The sequence below is a fragment of the Eucyclogobius newberryi genome, unplaced genomic scaffold (assembly GCF_026437365.1).
Source record: "Eucyclogobius newberryi isolate DKJ021-1_F unplaced genomic scaffold, fEucNew1.0.hap1 SCAF_13, whole genome shotgun sequence".
Lineage (NCBI taxonomy): Eukaryota > Metazoa > Chordata > Actinopteri > Gobiiformes > Gobiidae > Eucyclogobius > Eucyclogobius newberryi.
In genome coordinates, this window is record NW_027315757.1 from 9,611,025 (window position 1) to 9,634,415 (window position 23,391).

The 23,391-nt window shown below is 39.8% G+C and overlaps 1 protein-coding gene across 1 annotated transcript in view; it reads right to left on the reverse strand.

Annotated features, from left to right (window-relative positions):
- cacna1ha (calcium channel, voltage-dependent, T type, alpha 1H subunit a) overlaps positions 1-23,391 on the reverse strand; it is a 181,412-nt gene that overhangs the window by 67,922 nt on the left and 90,099 nt on the right. Inside the window, exons 4-8 of the mRNA XM_072442502.1 lie at positions 23,009-23,142; positions 20,080-20,177; positions 12,112-12,271; positions 9,353-9,656; positions 2,469-2,561 (exon numbers count right to left, since the gene is read on the reverse strand). Coding sequence (XP_072298603.1) covers positions 2,469-2,561; positions 9,353-9,656; positions 12,112-12,271; positions 20,080-20,177; positions 23,009-23,142 — 789 coding nt within the window. The remainder of the gene's footprint in view (positions 1-2,468; positions 2,562-9,352; positions 9,657-12,111; positions 12,272-20,079; positions 20,178-23,008; positions 23,143-23,391) is intronic.

Genomic DNA, 23,391 nt, shown 5'->3' on the forward strand with positions numbered 1-23,391 from the left:
CTCTTCATAGGTTTTGGATTGCTTTTTATAGATGCCATTTTAGAGACTTAACCAAATCCCTAATTTGTTAGAACACATTCTTCTTTCTTTCTTTCTTTCTTTCTTTCTATTTCTTTCTCTTGATAGTGAAGGATTTTGCAAACGATTTTGGTGGACCTGAATCTATCTGACAACGTGTTTGGCAAAAGTTTTGGCCTGTTCCCCAGTTTAAAAAGGGATAATTGTCTTGCAATTGTCTTGGTGTTTGCGAAAACACCAAATGAAAACATGAATAACTTGTCCATCATGTCCAATGTCCAAAGCTTTGTTTGATTTGAACACGTTTACCTGATAATGTCGTTTTAAACCTAAATCTGTAGATACGGTTCCTTTGACTTGAGTAGTATTTAGTATAAAAAAATGTAAAGTATTTCTACACTCAAAATAGGAAAAACAAGCCCCAAGTTACTCATGAAGAAGGAGCAGAAGAAAGAACTCAAATACAAATACAGTTATTTGCGCAGACATCGGGTGGAGCACATGACTGTGGGCGAGCCTCGTAACTAGTCTCAGGTGCGCAGTGACAGTGAGTCAGGGTGCACAGCTGGAACCTGCCCTGGGCCACAGCCTCTCCTTCACGTGGGTCATGTGGGTGGCCCGGAGACAGATGAGGTGCTCCCGTACTGACAGGGGGACAACATGCGCTAATCGAAACTATTACACATTCATCAGGACTTTGGGGACTGACCTCCCACAGCCTCTGGTGAAAATAAACAGCTGTGGCCTTTCTTTTCTAGTTCAACTCGCACCAAACTTTAGTTATTGCTACTTGTTTTAGCATCAGAGCTTAGATGCTAAAGGTGCAGAGAATGCTGTGGCATCATCACGCTGCGTGTTGTTGGAGTGCTAAATAGTCATATTAAAAAAGAAGCCTGATTTAGCCTTAATAAAGCAAGAACTAAATGTGTTCTGTATCCAATTCAGGGCAGTGTGAACAGCACAATCCGATTTTTCCGAGTCTGAACGCTGAGGTCGACCTGAACGTCATCAATAGGTGACGTTTCTGAGATAAACGTGACAATTCTGAGTCAAAGTGTCAGAAAACAACAGAGAAAACTGAGAGAAATGGCAAAGGAGCCGAAAATTGTCAGAGGAAGAAGGTAGAAGTCTGTGAACTAATCAATAAGTGACAAATCAATCAATCAAAAGCAGAACTAGAGGGTTCGTACTGTAATAGGGCAGTATTTGAGGAGATTGCGAATGAGTTGGCTGACCGAGGGATTAAGCCCTCCTGGTGAAATGCCAGCGGAAATAAAAAGCCCTCATGCAAAATTTAAAGAAATCAACAACATCAATTAAAGGAGTATTGGCCGAGTAACCTGCTCTTTTTATTCTGTAAACACGGTGTGCTACGTGTGATGTTGTGTTCTTCTGTGCGCATGCATCAAGCATTCTCTTCACACCAGAGCCAAACGACAATTGCATTTTATGTAATGTGAACGACCACATAAAAACGATGCTGTGTGAAAGTTGCCAAAGACTTAAGTTACTAAGCCTGAATCATCCTTAATAAAATATTTGTCCAGGCTAATTAAGATGTAGTTTTTATAAAGTGATACCAACTTCTTTATGGTTAAAAACTAGTTCTGGTATGGATCCAAACCACTCTAAAACTATGGATTAGTATTCGGATAATGTGGTGAGGACCAGGAATTATGATTATGTTGTTAGCACAATATGAATTTTAATTTTGAAGCATGATTCTTTCAGCCTATCGAGGACAACCGGCTTGTCCTACACTAAACGTAGACGGACGGTATAGTTCCGATGGCTGTGGCAGATGAACAAAACCAATAATCCGCCATGATTTGCTTGACCAAACTTAAACTTGTGGGAGAAAGGATTTGCTGTGAGCCTGGTCCCAAACGCTCAGGCATTGGAGCAGAGAGAGGGAGCGGCTAACGAGTCCTGCTAGTCGCCAAGCTAATGATTCTACTACATTTACTCATGCCAAATATCAAGTTTTGAAATAAATATCCTGCCAAACAAATGCTTATCTCTATGTAATCTTTCAGTGTCTTAATGCATTTCTTAACAGGAAATTAAAGACATTTATCAGACCGACATTTAAATCTGATTATCACCATGGTATGTTTTAATGAGAAATGCAATTTAAAAGAAATGACTTTGAGCACTTTTCGTAATACCAATTTGATGCTATCACCCTTCATCTTTGATTCATATTCAACATTTGGAATACTAAAGCATTTTTCCCTTTACACTATTTCACATTTTATAAAAGTTGACTTCAGCATTACTCACATACATGATATTTCAACAAACCAGTTTATATTTCATTGCTTTGTCTAGTGGGAAGCTATACACAAACATATCGTATCATGTGCCTGGTGTCGTGGAGATTAGCCAGTGCAAATGTGTGCGCAGAAGATTAGATACAAAATAAATTGCAGGGGAAATGTGATACTTACGATTATAAGAAGTATAAAATATATAAAATTGTAGAAGGAGTGAGCGTCCATGACATAGTACATGATATCTACCCATCCCTCCAGAGTAATGACCTGCAAAAGAGACACAAGAAACAAAACTAGTCAAACATTAGAAAAAAAAATACACAGTGCACAGTTAATATTGCAGTAATTAATGGTATGTTGTTGTTTTTATTAAATATAACATTTAAATGTGAAGTAAGATTGCTGACTTTGTTGCACAAGATTAATAAAGATAATTTTTGTAACCAGATCCCTAACATACAAGATTCAACGTATGGAAGATTATTTGTTTCATCAAATTTAAAATTTTAAATCCTGGCAAATTTTTCACTTTGAACTGTTTTAACCCTGAAAATGCTGTCAATTTATTTATTGATTATTATTACAAAATAAATAAAATCCGTCATTGAATTTTGCTGTTAAAAAATCTATATTTAAAAATAAATAAAAAATGTCAGCAGTTGAAATTTTGAAAAACATTCAAACAGGGTTAAAAATTCAGAGTTAAAAATTCGCCAGTATTTCAAACAAAAAAAATATTAAACAAATGATCTTCTACACTAACATTTGTGGATTTTCTGCTTGATCATTTCTTTTTACAACAGTGAATCTCCCATAAAGTAATACACAATCCCCTGCAGACACCTAAAACGATTACATCAGATTTGAGAAAGTCGTAAACACAGACAAATAGAGTTGTACGTGCCAGTTGAAGAAGCTTGTATCCATGTGTGTCGCTTTTTATTCTAGCTGTGTAATGTGTGTATGCTAATGAGGAGCCGCGGAGCTTTGACCTGAATGTGCTTTGTTCAGTCACCGCGACATTTGCACCTTCTCCAGCGTGACATGGCCCTCCACTGAACAAATACTACAGGGAAGAACACGGCAAGCATACCAGAGCCGACACGGCGTTCTGACCACCAAAAGATCCTCCATTGGCTGACGGATAAATAGTATTTCATCAGGCTGAGCAAAATAATATGTCTGTTTGCCGTAACCCAACCGACCCGGTGTGAAACTAGCCGACTGAAATTTTTTTATCAGCATTTTGTTGAAAAAACTTCATATTCTTTTATTTTTAATTTATTATTTCGCCGACTCACCGACCTGACTTCCCTAAACCACTGTGTTGAATATATTTATCACGCTTGTAAACCTGTCTTTCATCCTTATAGGATTGTCTTCTGTCCCCCACATGTGTCTGTAACGAAACAGACCGCGGGTTAATGACGACAGATTGCCTTTAACAAGTTGCAGTGCCTCTGTCGGCGCCAATGAAGTGTCCAGAGGACATCCCAGGCTCTGTCAGGGTGTTTTACGCAATGCATTCTGGGATTGACACACGCCCAGTAGCGTCATCACAACAAACATGGCAGCGCCCGTGTCCCCCGCATGTTCCCCCCGCTCGCCTTCGCTACCAAAACAAAAGGATAGCGGCGAACAAAAGGTCGATTGAAATGTCTTACAATTGTGAGATTTAGTCTCCTGATCGGGTTGATAGAGACGTTTTCCGTCATTGACTGTTGAAGCCTGACCCCTGGTGGTCACTCCGACTCAAAAAATGGCAAAATTTGGATCTTTTTTTTTTTGCCTTCATAGTAAAAAAAATAAGAATTTGCCTACCGTCCGACCCACTTGAAAAATGTTGACTCGGGTTACAGCAAACAGACAATTAATATTTCTACTGATGGAAACTTAACACTAAAAAAATATAAGAAATACAAATTAAACTATGATTCAATGGATGTTTTCCTTTGACTAATAATAATAATAAAAAAAAAGAAATAAATAAAAAGTACACGAAGATCTAAGCATCTACGCTACCAATTTAACATTTTCATTTAATTTAAATCTGAGCCCAACTCCATGTGGTACAGGTCTGGTGCTGTGTAGATGGTGGATGTGAAGCATTGAAATGTTATTAATATGAAGTGGTAGCAATATTTTTGGGTGACTTTGCCAATTAAATTTTATCCTACTGTTTTTTATCCGCAAATGATCAAACTAGCTTCAAACCTTAAAGCATCAAAATAGCATCAAGGAGTTTATCCGCGATTTTACCCTATTTTGATGATTGAAATCTCACTAAACCCCGACTATTCCTTCCTCTATAGAAACAACATGCTCTCATTCAAATTAACAGCAATTTTGTTTGTTTTTAAGGTGGTTTTGAGCGTTTGTAAACCCCAAATTGATTATTTTCAGGGCTGTAGACGGTGATATTTGCACAGCCTGGTTTACGATGTATAATCCATGCAGTTCATATTTACACATGCCCAGACAATAAAGCAATAGACGAGCAATAACAAGCTCGATCTCATGTAATGTTCTACAGGCTCGATGCACTCTCCTCTCACTGCTTCTTATGTTTTTACTCTCTAAAGCTATTTTTATCCTGAATCGTTTACGCTTAAAATGATTAATAGTGTTGTTTTGAGCGTCTAACGGTGTTAAACCTCGACAGGAAAACCATAACTAATTACAATGACTTTGAACTGTATAATCCTCGAATATTAATTAGTCATGCTTCCATTTAGAATGTATGTGTTTACAATTCTATATTATGTATGTGAGTACGTGTGGAGGCTAATGGATGGATGAACAAAAAGTACAGTTTACTTTGTAGTAAACTACTCATAGTTACGTGGCTCAGAAACTGTTAGCCCCACCTACTAGGTTCCTTCTCTCACTAGGTTCCTTCTTTCACTGGGTTCCTTCTCTCACTAGGTTCCTTCTCTCGCTGGGTTCTTTCTCTCACTAGGTTCCTTCTCTCACTAGGTTCCTTCTTTCACTGGGTTCCTTCTCTCACTAGGTTCCTTCTCTCGCTGGGTTCCTTCTCTCACTAGGTTCTTCTCTCTCTGGGTTCCTTCTCTCTCTGGGTTCCTTCTCTCTCTGGGTTCCTTCTCTCTCTGGGTTCCTTCTCTCTCTGGGTTCCTTCTCTCACTGGGTTCCTTCTCTCTCTGGGTTCCTTCTCTCTCTGGGTTCCTTCTCTCACTGGGTTCCTTCTCTCCTTCTCTCTCTGGGTTCCTTCTCTCTCTGGGTTCCTTCTCTCTCTGGGTTCCTTCTCTCACTGGGTTCCTTCTCTCTCTAGGTTCCTTCTCTCTCTGAGTTCCTTCTCTCTCTGGGTTCCTTCTCTCTCTGGGTTCCTTCTCTCACTGGGTTCCTTCGCTCCTTCTCTCTCTGGGTTCATTCTCTCTCTGGGTTCCTTCTCTCTCTGGGTTCCTTCTCTCTCTGGGTTCCTTCTCTCTCTGGGTTCCTTCTCTCTCTGGGTTCCTTCTCTCTCTGGGTTCCTTCTCTCACTGGGTCCTCCTCTCCTCTCTCTGGGTTCCTTCTCTCACTGGGTTCCTTCGCTCCTTCTCTCTCTGGGTTCCTTCTCTCTCTGGGTTCCTTCTCTCTCTGGATTCCTTCTCTCTCTGGGTTCCTTCTCTCACTGGGTTCCTTCGCTCCTTCTCTCTCTGGGTTCCTGCTCTCTCTGTGTTCCTTCTCTCTCTGGGTTCCTTCTCTCACTGAGTTCCTTTTCTCTCACTGGGTTCCTTCTCTCTCTAGGTTCCTTCTCTCTCTGGGTTCCTTCTCTCTCTGGGTTCCTTCTCTCTCTGGGTTCCTTCTCTCTCTGGGTTCCTTCTCTCTCTGGGTTCCTTCTCTCTCTGGGTTCCTTCTCTCACTGGGTCCTCCTCTCCTCTCTCTGGGTTCCTTCTCTCACTGGGTTCCTTCACTCCTTCTCTCTCTGGGTTCCTTCTCTCTCTGGGTTCCTTCTCTCTCTGGATTCCTTCTCTCTCTGGGTTCCTTCTCTCACTGGGTTCCTTCGCTCCTTCTCTCTCTGGGTTCCTGCTCTCTCTGGATTCCTTCTCTCTCTGGGTTCCTTCTCTCACTGGGTTCCTTCGCTCCTTCTCTCTCTGGGTTCCTTCTCTCACTGAGTTCCTTTTCTCTCACTGGGTTCCTTCTCTCTCTAGGTTCCTTCTCTCTCTGGGTTCCTTCTCTCTCTGGGTTCCTTCTCTCTCTGGGTTCCTTCTCTCTCTGGGTTCCTTCTCTCACTGGGTTCCTTCACTCCTTCTCTCTCTGGGTTCCTTCTCTCTCTGGGTTCCTTCTCTCTCTGGGTTCCTTCTCTCACTGGGTCCCTTCACTCCTTCTCTCTCTGGGTTCCTTCTCTCTCTGGGTTCCTTCTCTCTCTGGGTTCCTTCTCTCACTGGGTTCCTTCACTCCTTCTCTCTCTGGGTTCCTTCTCTCTCTGGGTTCCTTCTCTCTCTGGGTTCCTTCTCTCACTGGGTCCCTTCTCTCACTGGGTTCCTTCACTCCTTCTCTCTCTGGGTTCCTTCTCTCTCTGGGTTCCTTCTCTCTCTGGGTTCCTTCTCTCACTGGGTCCCTTCACTCCTTCTCTCACTGGGTCCCTTCACTCCTTCTCTCTCTGGGTTCCTTCTCTCTCTGGGTTCCTTCTCTTACTTTGATGTTGTGAATCAACGGAAACAATTGTCTGGGATAGTCTCCGGCCGTTTTTTGTACACCAAACGATGACGTCTTTGATTGGATTGATTGTGAGTGATCAGAATCAGAAAAACGGCAAGTATTGCTATATTGATCTGATATGAATGAGTTTTGTATTGTAGTGCATTGAAACTCCTCTACAATAAAATGTTTTTGGTGCAAAGACATTTCCAGAGTTTGTAAACAACACTTTTGCATTCTATTAGCTGGTACCATTCCACGAGTTTGTACTCATCCATTTTACATAGCATTAGCCTACAACTATTCAACCACACAAGAGTAACACCAGAGCCTGTTTACAAAACATTACCACTTTTTTATGTAGATTGTTACTGTCAGGAATTAGCACAAGAATGCGGACCATGTACAAAGTATAATTCATTTTGAAGAATGAATTGGAAAATGCAGCTTACAACAAGTATTTCCATTTTCAACCTGAATAAGCAAAGATAAATTATATTTCGTACACGGACCAACAACCTTGTAATAATAGTATTCTGTGCATTAATGCTTCAAAAACATAGTGGGCCAGAACAGTTTGAAGAACATTTTAGTTTTGATTCTCTAAGCGTGACAAAAAGAGGAGATAGTGGACGTTGATAGTTATTACTCATTGGCAAATGTTACACACATACAAACAACAAGCATGTGTCTGCACTGTCCACAAACAACAAAAGGATTTTTTAAATGTCGTGTCCCATTAAAATGAGTGTTTACATTATTACCAGGCTGCATGCACGGCTGCTATAGAGGCTGTCACTGTTTAAACTGCACTCCAGCTTTACAATACCTTGTCAGTATCAATAAATTCATATTTTGGTATCGTTCTGCCCATCACTGCTAATTTCAAGTGTGTATCAGTATCTGGGCAGCCATTTTTGACCATCACATTTGGAACCAGTGACACGTTTTAGAATAACGTTTCACTTCTGTTGTCAAAGAGACTCGTAGTGCTGCAGCGAGTGCCAAATTCGCCGCCCTGAGTGTAATTGCGTGTGTCGTGTGTGTTTGTGAGCTAATTTGGAGGTAAATCTCTTGAAGAGCCAGTCATGTTGTGCAAGTCAAAGCCCATTAGCCGCACAGACACATCTGTTAGCGGGCCTCGGACACATCTATTAGAACGGCTGGGGTTCATATCAGTGTGGCGCAGACAGTTTTTGAGGTGTTGTGGGGGAAAAGTCTGTGACAGTCTCCCGTGGAGCCCAAACCGGTGAGGAGCTGAGAGGAGAAATGTATTCACAAACAGCGTGTGGGAAAGGCCTTTGTGAGAGATGAGAAAACTGACTCTAAAACGGGGACTAGTAGCGCAAAGGTTGAATGGACGATTTTTTATTATTTCCTCGTGGCGTGTTCTGCCGATTAATCCTGCCACGTATCAATCATAAAATGCACCTACCACTCACCCGCAGCCTCGTGCGGCTCGTCCCCAAGTTTCCGCGTGTCTAAGAGCATTGATCTATCATAATATAGTTCCCTCAGTGTACGGGACAAAATGAAGACGGAGAAAGACAGTTCGAGCTGACGCAGAAGAAGACGGAAATCTACGGGAGACGAGAGATGCGATGCGATCTTTCGCGCTAATAAACAAACGCATGCGCACTGCCGCCTGTGTTCTCAAATCACCGAAAAATCTTCCATTGCACCTTTAAGGGAGAGGCCAGGTACTCTCCAGTCTCCATCCATTATCAAGTGCAAAATATGAATGTCTACTCAAAATAGCTGCTCGATTATGGACAAAAAAACCATCATCATCATAATGGAAATCATGATTATTTCAAACAAATACTTTCATTGGCTTACAGTCAAAATGACACACCTAATTTACAATGTTTTGTTGATTTTAAAATTAGCTTTGGTTTTGAGGTGCAGAATGAGCAAACATTTCATCATAACTGTATTTTCTAAAGCATTTTGTAATTTAATAGAGTAATAAATGATATGACAATCATAATTTTGATTAATTTCAATGCGCTACAGTCCCTCACAGTTCATATATGTATGTATGTATGTATGTATGTATGTATGTATGTATATATATACAACAGCAAAAAGGAGAATACATGGAGTGAGTTTAATCTGCCTTTTATACATTTCTGTATAAATGGTGATTTTGGCATGAACTCCCGTGCAGTTATGGTCTTAAGAGTGCAGTTGGGTTCAGATACATTCAGATATGTTAGAAGCTTTTGTCACGCCCCCTTTTTAGTCAACTATTTGATCAGGACGCCATGTTTTTAGTCAAAGTTACTACTGGTTAAAACTACTGAAAACAAAAGAGCAATATCCTGAATTCAAGCAAGGCACTAACATATATATTCATATTCTCTCTTAAATTGGCTAAAATGGTCTAAAACTGACATTACATTGGCCGTGGCACTTACCTGGAATATGGCTATCCAGGCGTAGCCAATGTTGTCGAAGTTGACCGCTCCCTTGTGCGGGTTCAGCTCCCCGGGGCGGCACACGTTGTAGTACTGGTTCCAGTTGACACAATTGTTAGCATTGACCAAGCCCATGGACGAGACGGGCAGCGAGCATTCCACCCCCCCCTCCTCGGTCGCCGGCACAGCGGTACACCGGAGCATGCCGTTCTCACGAGGAGCAGAGCAGATGAACGGGTTGTCCTCTCCTTCCTCGTCCATGTAGTAGGGACTGGCGAAGGGACTGACGGACAGGTTGTACGTACTGAAGGACAAAAGCGAAGTACACTAAATGCTACTGTAGTACTTGGAAAGCATCTTAAATTCACAATCAGGGGTGGGCGATATTGACAAAAATGTATATCTCATTTAGAGGACCTGTAAATGTCTTCGCACATAACATTAAAAGGACTGTGAACTAATTTATCATAATTTGAGAGCTCTTTTTTAGCCTCTTCTACACATCTAGTAGGTATTTGTTTAATTTTGAGTTAATTGTATGGGTTAGGTCTTGGTTAGAATTAGATCTAATTTGAGTGCGTTCACAGTTTATGGTCTGAGCCCAGTTTAATACTGATGTAAACTGGATTTGGTCCTGTCTTAGTCCTGGTTTAGCCTTTGCCTTGTCCATGTTTGGTCCTAGTTTAGTCTCACTTTTAATGTGGTGTTATGATAGTGTGATCAGACCCTTAAATCACCATGTAGCATCTTTTTAGACCTGGTTTAGCTCTTTAAAGACCTGAAATAGTGCAACTGTAGACCTGGTTTAGATCTGGTGGTACCTAGATGGTCCAATATTTTCTTAGATTTTACTTGGTCTTGGAAAAGATTGAGATTGACTGTTTATTTATTAATATTATTTCTTGTATGCAGACTGATCTCAGGTACACAACAACTGAGAAGACCATAATATGAATTTTGCCATATTGTGTTACATTTCTATATGATGGATATTAAAAGTTAACTGTTAAAAGACCCAAGCTAGCACCCAAGCTTCCAAACTTACCTTCTAGTCTACTCTATCGCAGTAAACATATTGATTTCAGTTCGTTTCAGTCCTAAATCCCGCTCCGTATCCGCTCTCAAGACCAGTTTCTTCTTCGGAATTGACAAACCCCGAAAGAGGAAACGTCTTGGACCTAAAACCTATTCCACCTTTGAAACATTACTTACAAAAGAACACTCCTGAACGAATAAGAGATTACATCGACACAAATTCACAGCTACGACACTCACAGTGAACTTCCCCAGTAAAAACACAACCATATCATCTGTCAAAACGTCAATGCTCATTTGTATGTTTCCTTCTGAATAGTTTCATGCAGAAAACACATGAGAGTAAACTGAATCCTGGCATATTTCGACAATTTTCCTCAACAACTTCATTCCAGAACATTTCTTTCAACACCTACACAGATTAATTATATATTATATGGATAAGTAACAGTATTCTTGTACTCAATTGCCCAATTCTGTTCGGAAACGGTTGGAGCATTTTGTCTTCTCTGACCTCAACACGTTGCACATCTGTCTGTCCTCAAACACGTATGTTGAGCCGGCGCATGTTATATTGCACTCAGACTCGGCTTTGAAGGTCGCGCCGTCACTTAAGAAATACAAGCTTTATCTCCTCGAGTCTGACGCGCAGCTGCTGCTATATTAGCTCAGCGCGGGTTGTTCCATTATGTCTGAGCAAGAACCGAAGTTGGCGTACACTGAACGAGCTTTTGTGACGGACTAAAAGCGCTTCATTTCAAGCCCTCTGTCTGTCATAAGGAGAAGAGCGGCGATCAGATAAGAGTTGGTTTTTCATCATCAGGAGAGATACGATCTGTCTGGGCGAGAATGACATGCGATTACGTGTACGGGACGAGGTGTAGTGCACACGGTGTTGCCTTTTAAAGATGAAACTCGGAAAGACAATTTAGAAATACACAATTGCCCTATCGATGGGAGTTTCGGGCTTTTTCGTGTGGGCCACATCTTTGGGATCTGTTCATTTAAAAGAGCTGTTTAAAACGCAGTCTATTTTTATTCAAGACGCCAATCTCGGGACTCATTTTGTCAAATAACCAGGCATTGGAAGGTAAAAGCTGAGATCTGATTAAAATCGTTGGTTTCTACTGTGCAAAATCTTCCAACAGTGTAGCCTGATTTGTTTCCATGGCGTTTCTTGTACTCGTCCTTTGGGGAATGAGGTAAGAATATCTGTTCACCTTTTGTGTTTAGTGTTTTGCAGATTAGAGTATTTCAAAGAAGGATGGGTTTTGCTCTGAAATTGTATAATTTTTTTTCATACTATGGTTGCAAATGTCTAAATAGCTAGCACTTAACAGAGATTTCTTGGCTCAACATTTCATTTTATTGACAAAAATCATCTGAAATGTATTATAAAATGATAGATCTATAAAGTATCATTGGATTACATAGGTACCAATGCATCTGAAATGTTGACTTTTGATTTCAGGCATGTATATACGGTATATATATATATATAGTAGTATAGTATATATAGTTTTGGGCAACATAGATCTTGCAAAAGTGAGGAGAATCATCTGAAGGCTACACTTTAAATATATAGTACATTTATATACATTTGATTGACAATTTGATCACTTTTCTTGTAAATGTAGCCATAATAATAATAATACATTTTGGAAAGGGTTAGTAAATGGTATTAAGACAAATATAACATTAAATAGTAATGATAATAGTCTTACTTCCGAAAGCCCTCGTCCATGAAGCAGCGGTTCCTCAGTAGCCCCGCCCACAGCTGCACCCCCACGATCCCAAAAATGAAAAAGACAAAGAAGCACAGGAGGAGCACGTTCCCCAACATGGGCAGAGTGTCCAGCAGCAGAGTCACCAGGATCCGCATACCTGCACAAAACACACACACAATATATATATTACAACTACACAATCGGCAACAGTCGAAGTCTGCAGAGGTCGGCCGTTCATTTCCCCATTGACTTTTCCACAAATTCAATAAAGGCACAACAAAGGAGGTAACTAATGCTCTTAATGCATTTGTTTTCATTTTTTCCCCCCAACTATTTTTTCACAAATACAAAAAAGATCGGATGTATTATTACAACAATATATGATATGGGCCTGACAGTTGGTTAAAAATGTTTGTCGTTGGTGATGTGTACGTTGTCCATTTTGTCCATTTCCTCAATCTCTGTGTAATAATTTCTATTTTAAATATCTTTCATGCTCAAGTAGGTTTTCAGTAAATATCTTTCTTAAACACTACAGTATATTAGTAGATGCCCTATATCAGGGGTGTTAAACTCATTTTGGGCTGCGAGCCGAATTTCGACGCTCATGCTGGGTCGCGGGCCGAACATAACGTAAAACATAAAACAATTAAAAAAAAGTAAGAAATAAATAGCTTTTTTACAGCCTAGTAATAGTTGTGGAGACTTTGGCACAAATGTGCAGCAGGTGAAAGACTGAGTCCATATTCATGCAGCAGCAGGAACAGGAACATGGACTTTTTATGTGATTTATGACATGAAATGTTCATATCACAGACGTGTTTCTGCTCAAACTCAATATGAACTCGCTATTTTCATAGTTTAAGCTGATCTTAGTGACAAATGATTCATGTAGTGACTCAAATGAGGTCATTGTGTTTGTGTTCAGTCACATTAGTGTGGACACAGTCATGTTCATACTTTATTACACTCTGACCTGTGTTTTTACCTGTGGCTCCTGATCTGTCCAGGTTTGTAGAGGATGTTTTCCTCACAGAGCAACATCACAGAAGTTAGTTTTCTTGTTGTTAGCTCCACATTAGCTCCACTTTTAGCACAGCTCTAACATCCACAAAACAGTCTCCTTTCTTTCTTCCACGTGTTTCATAAAGCCACACGTCTCTGTCCTCGCTCAGACCTCTGCTCTGAGGTGTGTAAGTGCTGTAAAGTGCACAAACGCGCGTCTTACTTCCCTCAGCACTTTTCCCTCTGCAGTACACAGGGCAGTGAAGAGCCGCGCGGGGAGGGGCGGCCACCAGCGGGGACGTGTGGGACGTGTAGTTTTAGCGCTAACAACGGTTACGGATGTAACTACGGTTCTATGAACGAAAAAAAAAAAGTTTTTATTTTTTTTAATATTAATTCAAAATGTTCGGCGGGCCGGATTAAAACGTTTGGCGGGCCGGATGTTTGACACCCCTGCCCTATATACATAAGGATCAGTCATTTTCCACTATTATTCCACATTTATTTGTATTTTTTCAATTTAAAATGATTAAACATAAAACACAAAACAAACAGAACCAGAGTGTTTGATTTTTTTCTTTCTTAAATAGTACAAATAGAAGTCAACTAAACAACCAAATAAACATAATCATGGCACAGCTAAATTAAAATAACAGTCCCAATTGGTCCAGATGTGGTTCCAAAGTAAGACTGAATATCATTTTTTCCATGTGTCTAATGTCTGTTACCATCGTTGGTGATGTTTGTGTCATTCATTTCTTTGTGATGGCATTTTTCCTGCTGCCTATAGTGTGTCCCGAAGGTATCCATTCATTGTGTCCATGGCAGGAGTTTTGAAGCCCAAATACACAGTTCTAAAATTAAGAGGATCGTCAAAAAACAGTCTACAGTGCATTGTGAACTTCAGTCCAAAATGTTTGAACAGGACAAAACATGTGATAGGGGTTTACTTCTTGGTGCCACAGTCTCTCCAACAGTCTGCATTTCCTTGTGAATACTGAGCACTCTGACATAGTTGCGGGTATATTATTTAAGTAAATATCTTTCTTAAACCCTATATTAGTAGATGCCCTAGATACATAAGCAGAGCATATAGTTTCCAATATTATTAGGTATAAATTAGGCAACTTACTAAAATAGATTTGGAATAAATTATAGGTCTCGTGGTGTTTGGTTCCCACATATCTTGCTCTGAGATTTAAAACGTGTTTATACATATTTCTATGTCTGTTGGAGAAATGAATGGGAGCAGCAGAACCTTGAAGTGGGCTGAGCTCCAGAACAAAAACGTACTTGATAACTATTTATAACTATTTGACGTAGTATTATTTTGAGTGTTGTGGTTACCCTTTCCACTGTGAGTTAGGACGTTTAGGTCTGGTCCAGGTTCAGTCACAGTTTAGTCCTGATTGTGATGTGGTGTGCAAGTGTGAACACAGTGGGGGGGAAATGCATGTTGGCAACTTTAAATAATCAAAACTTTTGCTTTTTATGTAGCAAAAATTGTGACATGTTTTCTGATGAGATCATTTTGTCTTTTCTTTTGATATAATGTTCTGTCTGTCCGATTGCAGTAATTATAAATCAGATGCTATTTTCAATCACTTACCTGGTGTCAGTCCCCAATTTGAGTAATTTGCTGAATTTGAGTCAATCATGCAAGTCGTTAGCTTGTTTTTATGGTTTAAAAAGAAGCTGGAAACAGTTAAAAATGTTATCTGTCAGTAGCAGCCTTAATTTGAAATACATTTAATTTAGCTAGAGTATGTTAAGACGGTTTCACAATGTTTACATGATTAATTCCTTAATATTACACAGGTTTTATGAGCAATTAAATGCTGCATTGACCTCATAATTAATTTAAAAGATACTAATAGCACGTGTGTTGGGGAATCACTCAGTCACTCGCAATCAAAATGCACACACCAATCCCTGTATTACTCCTACTATAATCCAAATCGCTACTCCAACTGTAGAAATACTTTAAAGTGACTGTACTCTTACCTGAGTACACTTTCTGTCTACTCTCCACACGTCTTGTCACGGCTCCAATGATAAGCTCTATTGATTGCGTTCACACAACTGTCAGTACAGTCCTGATGAAGACAGCCGACGTGACGCGCCCCCTGGGGAATTGAACACTCGGCGTCCCCCTTGCATGTGGTCGCGTCTCAGTGTTCGCCGTCGCTCTGCACCTGTCAGTTGTGGTTAGAGTTGGCACTGAGAATTCCCCAAAGTGCCATCACGTCATCTTTATCGCCGCACAAACATCCACTGGCGGAGGTAATGATTTTGTATTAGATGAGTCGAATATTGTCTCTGGATTCAATGACTTCAGTTGCCTGCTAAATGTGTTTACAGCATTTTGATTGTTTAATTACATTGTTATTAATAAAAATCAAATGAGGAATATAGTTGGTTATGTTAACCACGGACAAAAAAAGGCAAATAAACAAAATATGGACATTTTCTTTTCAAGCCTGGACTAACAATACTTAAAGTTGCACAGTGTAACTTCTCTATGTCTCTAATAAGGTGAATTGTAACCACTGGGCGGAGTAACAGGTCGGATCTGCGGAGAGGCAAGCCCACTCAACTTAAGCCTGCAAGTATTTTTGAGTTACTAGATACTAGATGAATACACTCCTGGAAAATGAAAATCTTCACGGAGACAAACAGGTGTGAAATGTTACGCAGTGTCCCTTTAAATATATATAGAATTAAAAGTATTTATACAGCAAAAGCTAAAACTATCATTAAACAGAAACGGATTGCTTATAAATGTAAACAGTGTAATAATATTACACTGTTTACATTTATAAGCAATCCGTTTCTTAGTCTCCGTTTCGGACATTATGCCATTGCACTGAAATACCATTTGGTGAAATAAACAACCATAAAAGTATGGTAAAGTCAGATAGCCATACCATACCATAATTACACTTCTAATCACATGTATTGAATTACTATTACATTACAGGGGCGTAAGTACAGATACAAACTGCTAGAAGATCATTTTTTGGACTAGACATGAACACAACAATGTTTATTTGCTTAGCGCTGACATGTACTTGTCAACAGTTAGCTCTAACGAAGATAATTCCATCACAGAGTGTACAAAGAGGAAGACATAAATCTGAAAAGTTACGACAAATATACTTCTATGTAAAATGATATTTGCTGGGAGTCAAATTAGCCTTGTAACTTTTCTGATGGGGAGTGACTGTTGCACAATATGACACATGCCATGCCTATGGAGACATAATGCCATATGCCATCTTGTGTAACATTCTCCTCCCATATGCCAGGTGTCGCCACTAGCCCAAGTTACAACTCGAATCAGCAGGCAACCACACAGTAAAAGCTTATTTATGCTCCATTTTTGCGTAGTTACCCTCCCTGTATTTATACTGACCGTTAGTGACCAGGGGATGCTAAATAACAGTTAGAGTATTGGCCAAAGCAGAAGAAAACATGGAAACAAACATGGAGGCACTTCCGTTTTCAGATCATCAATTTGGAAAAGAGCCAAGGAAACAGGTGAAAGAAGTGTTTATAAGTTTGTTCGAATCACTTTTTCACACGACGTTTCCGCTGTGGCGCTGCGTTCACTACTGCCCCCAGTGGCGAGTGCACATCTCACACATGACGGACAGAAGCTTGCATGCTTAGCCGTATGTGTCTTGAATTTAGAGCAGTTTTTCAAGGTATTTTTAGCAATAAACGCATGATAGATAAGCTTACTGCCGTACCGCGAAACCTTCAAGGCAAACCAGTAACAGACAAGCATCAGAAATGTTACATAATCCACCTTTATTTAATTTTTTCATGTTTTATTTGTTGCTTTATTAGACAGGACCGCTGAGAGTGAAATGGGGACGAGAGAAGGGAGGACATACACATTTTCTGAGGCTGCACATGGAGCCTGGGGCAGCACACATACTCATCTGACTATGGGAGTAAGCTCTTTGGCGCACATTACCAAATGGGCACGTCTCTCCAACGTTTCTAGGCGACATCACAAAACACATGAGTTTTTGGATGGGTTTGCATGTGCGGCTACACGTCTAACCTGTAAGTGTGCCTTTGTAACACGCGCGGCCGGTGAAAGCTATACCAGAATGCACTGCTGTCAGTTTGTCCGGCCCCTGAGCTAGTCCAGCGCACAGCGGCGTGCCAGTGCAGAGAGGTAGTTGTGGAGATACCCGACAGAGACAGAACGTGCTATGCTTTATGACTATGTTTGGACTCTATGCTGCCATGTCTGGAGCACCCGAGCAAAAAAATATCATGAAGTCTAACACGCGTTGCCTTGTGTAAACATGTATCTCTCACGGGGGAAATATCTGTGAAAGCTGTGTGACATAAAATGAGTTCTGTCGAGTAGGCTGGACTGGAAGTATCCACATGCATCTGTAGAAAAATAAAGGAATTATAAAATGTGCGTCTAATGTCGGGAAAAAAACACCTATGAAAAAATAAATGAATAAGAAAAATTTAAATATATATAATCGACATTCAATATTATTGATGTCACAGTGAATTTTTTTTTTAATAAAATGATGGCAACTTATACACATTTAAGTGCAGATATTTTTTTTGTTAATATATTGAGTATTTATAAGGAGTAATGATTTGACGTTTAGCCAAAAAATAGACGCATGTTTTTTGGGTGTTTTTATTGCAAACGTAGAAAACATGCGTCCTTAGTATGAGTGGGCTTGCATCTCCACAAACCTGACTCTTACTTATATTACCATAGAACTGTTGTTCCTTTGGCCATAATATGCTACAGTTTTGCATTAAATGTATCTAGCTGCATGAAATAATGTTTTGAAGCATAGATTTAACTTTCTATTTCCATGGAATCAGGAAAACAGTGCCTAAACATGAGAAATCCCCTGCCCATAAACAATAAAAACACAATAAGATTAAAAAATAAAAATCATCAACAAAATCATCTACAACGAATTATAGCTTAAAGTGAATGTATACGAACTCTGGCAGAGCATCCAGGCTGGCAGCCGGCCAAATGTATTCTAGTTAATCATATTATGCTCTGTTATGACACTATTGTCTGGTGATTGTGTTTAGCAGCAGATTCATAGCCACCTCTGTCGCAGGGCTTTTAGTGGAATGACAAACTATCAGCAAGTGTTCGCTCAGCACCTGCACGATCCGTGCTGGACACATATCCAGCACTGCCATTAGTCAATTTAGAGACATGAAAAGCCAGACTATGAGGTTCTGATGTTTACAGATGCAACAGTGAGGACAGGTCCCTTTAAAACCATGACAGATGTTCACATGAAAATGAAATCTCTTGTGCTGCTTTCATAGGGAACTTAATAGTGTGGAACTATTTAGCAGATGGCTAGAGTTCACCCAAAAGCCAGAATAAATCTGAGTTTGACATTTACTCACTGTTGAGCTGTAAAGAAGAGGATTGAGTTTGTTTTCCAACATCACTTTCTAAATCCCTGAGTATCTTATGTATTTACCACACTTTGGTTTAGTGACAAAATCTAATTTAACATGAAAAAGATCATAGTCACTCCATAACTTGTTCTCCTTGTTTCAGGGGAACACCTGCTTCTCTGTGCTCTCTGAGAATGCCTGGTTTGTATGTAGTATGGCGTTTAATAAATGTATCCTGCATTTCTATCATTACAGGTGTTTTTACTGCATGTGTTCCACAGACCTGGGGTCTCATTTATAAATGATGCGTACTAACAAAATGGGATCCAAAAGTAATGTGTGATTTCCCACCGTAAGTTTGGGATTTATAAAAACTGACGTTGGATTGTGCGGTTGTGTCCGCAAACTCTGTACGGAGTTTTCAGAGACGAGACAGAAGGAGAGGAGAGAGGAGTTTGAGGACGTTTGTGTTTAATGCACAATGCATTTAGATTTCTTTAATATTACTTCTGCTGGTGAGGGGAATTAGGAGGGTGTTTTGTATTCATGTTAATGTCTTGTCCCCCTTGTGTGCAGCGGGTCCCGGCCCCTCGTGTCCGCACCTCGTGTGTAAACACACACTTTGCATTGTTCTTACATGGTGAAATGGAGGAGGTGTGGCCTGAGGCGGGATCATGTGTGCAGATTTGTGCTCCAGCTGTGATCCGTGAGGAGGAAATGACCTGCTGGAGTGTGTACAAGGGTTTTATAAATCTGAATATTTTTCTCCGTACGGGTTTTGTCCCTGTGTACTCTTTAAAGGCTGGTGAAAGCTTCTCCGTCAACTCTACGCAGACCGTGCAGCACGTACTCAACAAGAGCCGTAAGCTTTCTGGTTGGCTGCCATGTGCATACACCAGAGCATAGTCAGAGGTCCACATACTGTCAGTTGTACCATCGCCTGCTTTTCTCCTTAGTGAAAGGTAAGTTTAACACAAATACTCAATAGAAATAAGCAGCTGGAACTCCCTGCAGTGCACCTTTAAGTCACTCAGAAGAGCAGCTGTTGTTCACTGGTTCATCACGAGCACCCTGCATGAGTAACAATGGTGCATCACACACTTGCATCCCCCACACCTTTCTGTGCATCAATGTGAGTCAGCGATCAGAAAGATGCTGGCGCCTACAGCTTTGGCTCTCAGGATTTGTTTTTATGACTTTGAAGAAGTGGAAGAAGTGGAAGTTCTTTGGAAGATGTGTGGCTGTGCTTGGCCAGGACGTTCTTGAAAAATACTGTCCATGTTTATCTCATTGAAACCTTTCCTGGTTAAATAAAGGTTAGATGAACTAGTGGTGGTGTGAGCACAGACTGGCGGCCACACTTTCTACAGTCCACCAGGGCAGCCGCGGCTTCGGACATGTTTAGAAAAGGGAAACTTCACCTCATTTAACAATTTTATCATTGCGATCCTAACTTGAGTCCCCATCCAATCCCCTTCAAGAGTTTGTCAACCAAATGAAAATCGCCGTAAAAATCCAACAACTATAAATACATGCACTTACTTGGCACTCTGTTGATGGCGCGCAGTGGTCTGAGCACCCGCACCGTCCTGATGGCAGACAGACTGGCGTTATGTCCGTCCAAGGAATACTCCATCACCCTGCGCACATAAGACAGAGACAGAGCTTTACTACGCTGTGCGGGCCCCTTAAAACTCACATTATTATAGACAGATGCACACTAAGTCCAGCCGGGGACAATATAACGGCTGCCCACATAATCACATATGGCCTTTCATGGCATCGTACAATGTATGGGATAATAATGTTCTAAAATGTGCTTCTGAATAATTTGATTGAGGTTCAAGTTAAGGCTGCAACTAACAATTGTTATTTATTTTTTGCGATCATATTATTTCGATTGTACATTGGGCTTTTTCAAATAATTTTTAAACAAATAAAGCTTGAATATTATGACTCAAAGCTTAAATGGAGAATATTTATGACTAAAGTGTATTATGGATAAAAATGAGAAATTGTTGACTGTTTTTTGACAATTTAACTTTATAATGACACTGTTTTTTTGTTTGTTTTTTTAGCATGTGTTTTAGAGCGCGGGTGTCCGGACCTTTTCCATCGAGGGCCGAGTATTGAAACAGGTGAAGCTGAGGGCCACAAACCGGTTGTCAATGAAGAGAGTCGTTCAAAAAATGTGCATTTATCTGACAATTGAAAGTGCCACTACACCTTAATTCAGTTTCATAATCATAATATCAGGTTTGTCTCACATCAAACTGTTTGTTATGGAGGTTTTAATGGTCTTAGTATAGCCTGCGAGCCCAAAAAACTGGTCTGATGGACGCATTTGGCCCCCAGACACCCGCATTTAGAGTCTGTATATATTCACATAGTATAGTAGTGTATCATTTAGTCCACAAATAACAATTATTTATTAATAAGTTAATTAGTCATGATTATTACGCTTAAACACAAAAGTGCATCAATATCACTTAGTTTGAACCCTGTTTTTGAACAGCAATTGATCGTTGCTCTTTTTCTAGCCCGACGACACATTTGATAATCTAATTTTACTTGTATTAGATACTTAAATTACAGTTTTATTCATTGTTTGAAAATTGTTCTAGCCTCTACACACATTATTGTCTATACATCTGAGGATCTAATCTATCATTCCTTATGTGTGGTCACTTTGTTTGGACGTTTAGAACAGGTTGAAGGACTGTTGGGCCTCATTGAACCACATATTTCGTCCAGCGTTTCTATATTTTAAACAGAAATGATAACAGCAGTGTGAGACACATGCAGCGGTATCTTTTTTACCTTACATGGGTGCAAACGTGGAATGAGAAAGGACAGGTCTAATTTTGGAAAGAAAAGAGCAGGGCATTGTAAGGGCAAACAAAATGAGTAGCACCCAAAGGCCCAAATTGAATCCTGTGTCGTGCATCTTGGTCCACTGCACCCTTTGTGTAGCTGTATTTACAATGAAGTCACACGAAGCTTCTGGGTAATGTTTGGAATTGTGCTTTTTTTAGAGAAAATGTTATGTTTCAATAAAGAATGATTGAATTATGAACTTTTTGAAGCAGCTATATTTGTGTGCTTAACAATACTAAAAAACACCTGCACAATCTAACATCAATTTAACTTGATTCAGGCTCAGTAACATAGTTTTTAGTGGTCAATATCTGTTAATAATAGATTATGATAAACAAAAAAAAGTATAAACACTAGGGGCGCACTAATATATCGGCCCAGTATAGGTATCGGCCAATATTCAAGTCATTGAGTGATATCGGTTTCATTCCAAAACCACCGATATCAGTCCGTGATGTTACGTGTTGGTAATGAAAGAGTTAAATTCTGTCCTCTTCAGAGACAGGAAGAAAACAACAGCTCGAGGACAGAGGCTTTCTGCTGCTATTCACCTTATTCCAGACCTAATCCCTCTTCTGGTTGTATTAGTGAACATCCAGAGACAATAACTTCTACACGGATTAATAACTGTTTTCAGATCGCTCAGGGACCAATAAGTCAATTGATGAACATTGGATATTTTACACAAATCAATCTACTTAATAACATAGCAGCGAGAACTTTTCCTCTTTCTCCATTTACGGTAAACTAATGGAGTTTCCACTGGTCCAGAAGTGTGACTAAAACGGAAGTGGTGATCACGTGGGAAAAGAGGGAAAAGTGGAGGGAATAAGGTCAATATTCTAACAGAACAGGCTGTAAATGTTAATCCAGTTTAATTGGAGCTTATTTTTAGAAGCTCTAGAAAAGTGTTAGACGAAATGTATCATTAAATATAAGCACAATGTTTTCCTCAGACATTATTTGACTAGTTTTCCTCCTAAGCGATCAGTTTAAGCATATTTACTTGAAATAACTTTAGTGTGAGAGGTTTACAGAAGGAGAAAAACAAGTGTGTGATCAAACACAAGAGAGACTGAGGACGAGCTGCTGTAACAGCGACAGAAACACAAACTGGAGAAATAGAAATAATATAAATCGGATTTTCAAATGTTCAAAATGACCAAACAAAGTATAGAAAATATCAGCCAAATATGGATTATTGGCCCAAGCGTTTCCAATAACATCAGTATCGGCCTAAAATGTCCATGTCGGTTTAACACTAATAAGAATGCATAAAATGTGGTCGTGGTGGGGCCAGTAAAACTTTCACCAATAGAAAACGGGGCAATCTTGTTCCTTGTTGAGCGTGACAGGTTCCTAACGTAACTGACTAGACAAGGTTTATGTAAACATCTCCGACGCTGTTCACTCTTGTTTCTTCGATTACTGCTCACAGAAAAACAAATGAATAGGACAAATGAAATTGACTTAGGAACACAGTTAGAGCTGTGCAGAAAACTAATACAACAACGTTTGCTCCATAATCATGGAAACTCATAGACAATAAATTCAACATTGCAGACATGTACTGAAAACCTCTACGGACACTCACCCCGCCATGACGATGACAAAGTCCAGCTGGTTCCACTTGTCGCCAAGGTAACAGTTGGGCCCGAAAATCCCCAGCGCGACCATCTTGATGACCATCTCCACGGCAAAGAACGCAAAGATGCAGTCGTCCAACACCTCGAAACATACACAGAACACATCGTAAAATATCCAAAAATCTATATTCTGAAAATCCAAAAATCCAATTTGGATTCAATTCAACCAAATTCCATTGGTTATGGAAATTAAAAATGTAAAATCTACCAGATCTAAAAATAAATATATCCTAATGAAGATATCCAATACTACATAATATTTATTTTCAATTTTGTTGTTTTTTCTGTTTGTTTTGTAACTATTGTTAAAACTACACTCTATAATATATTG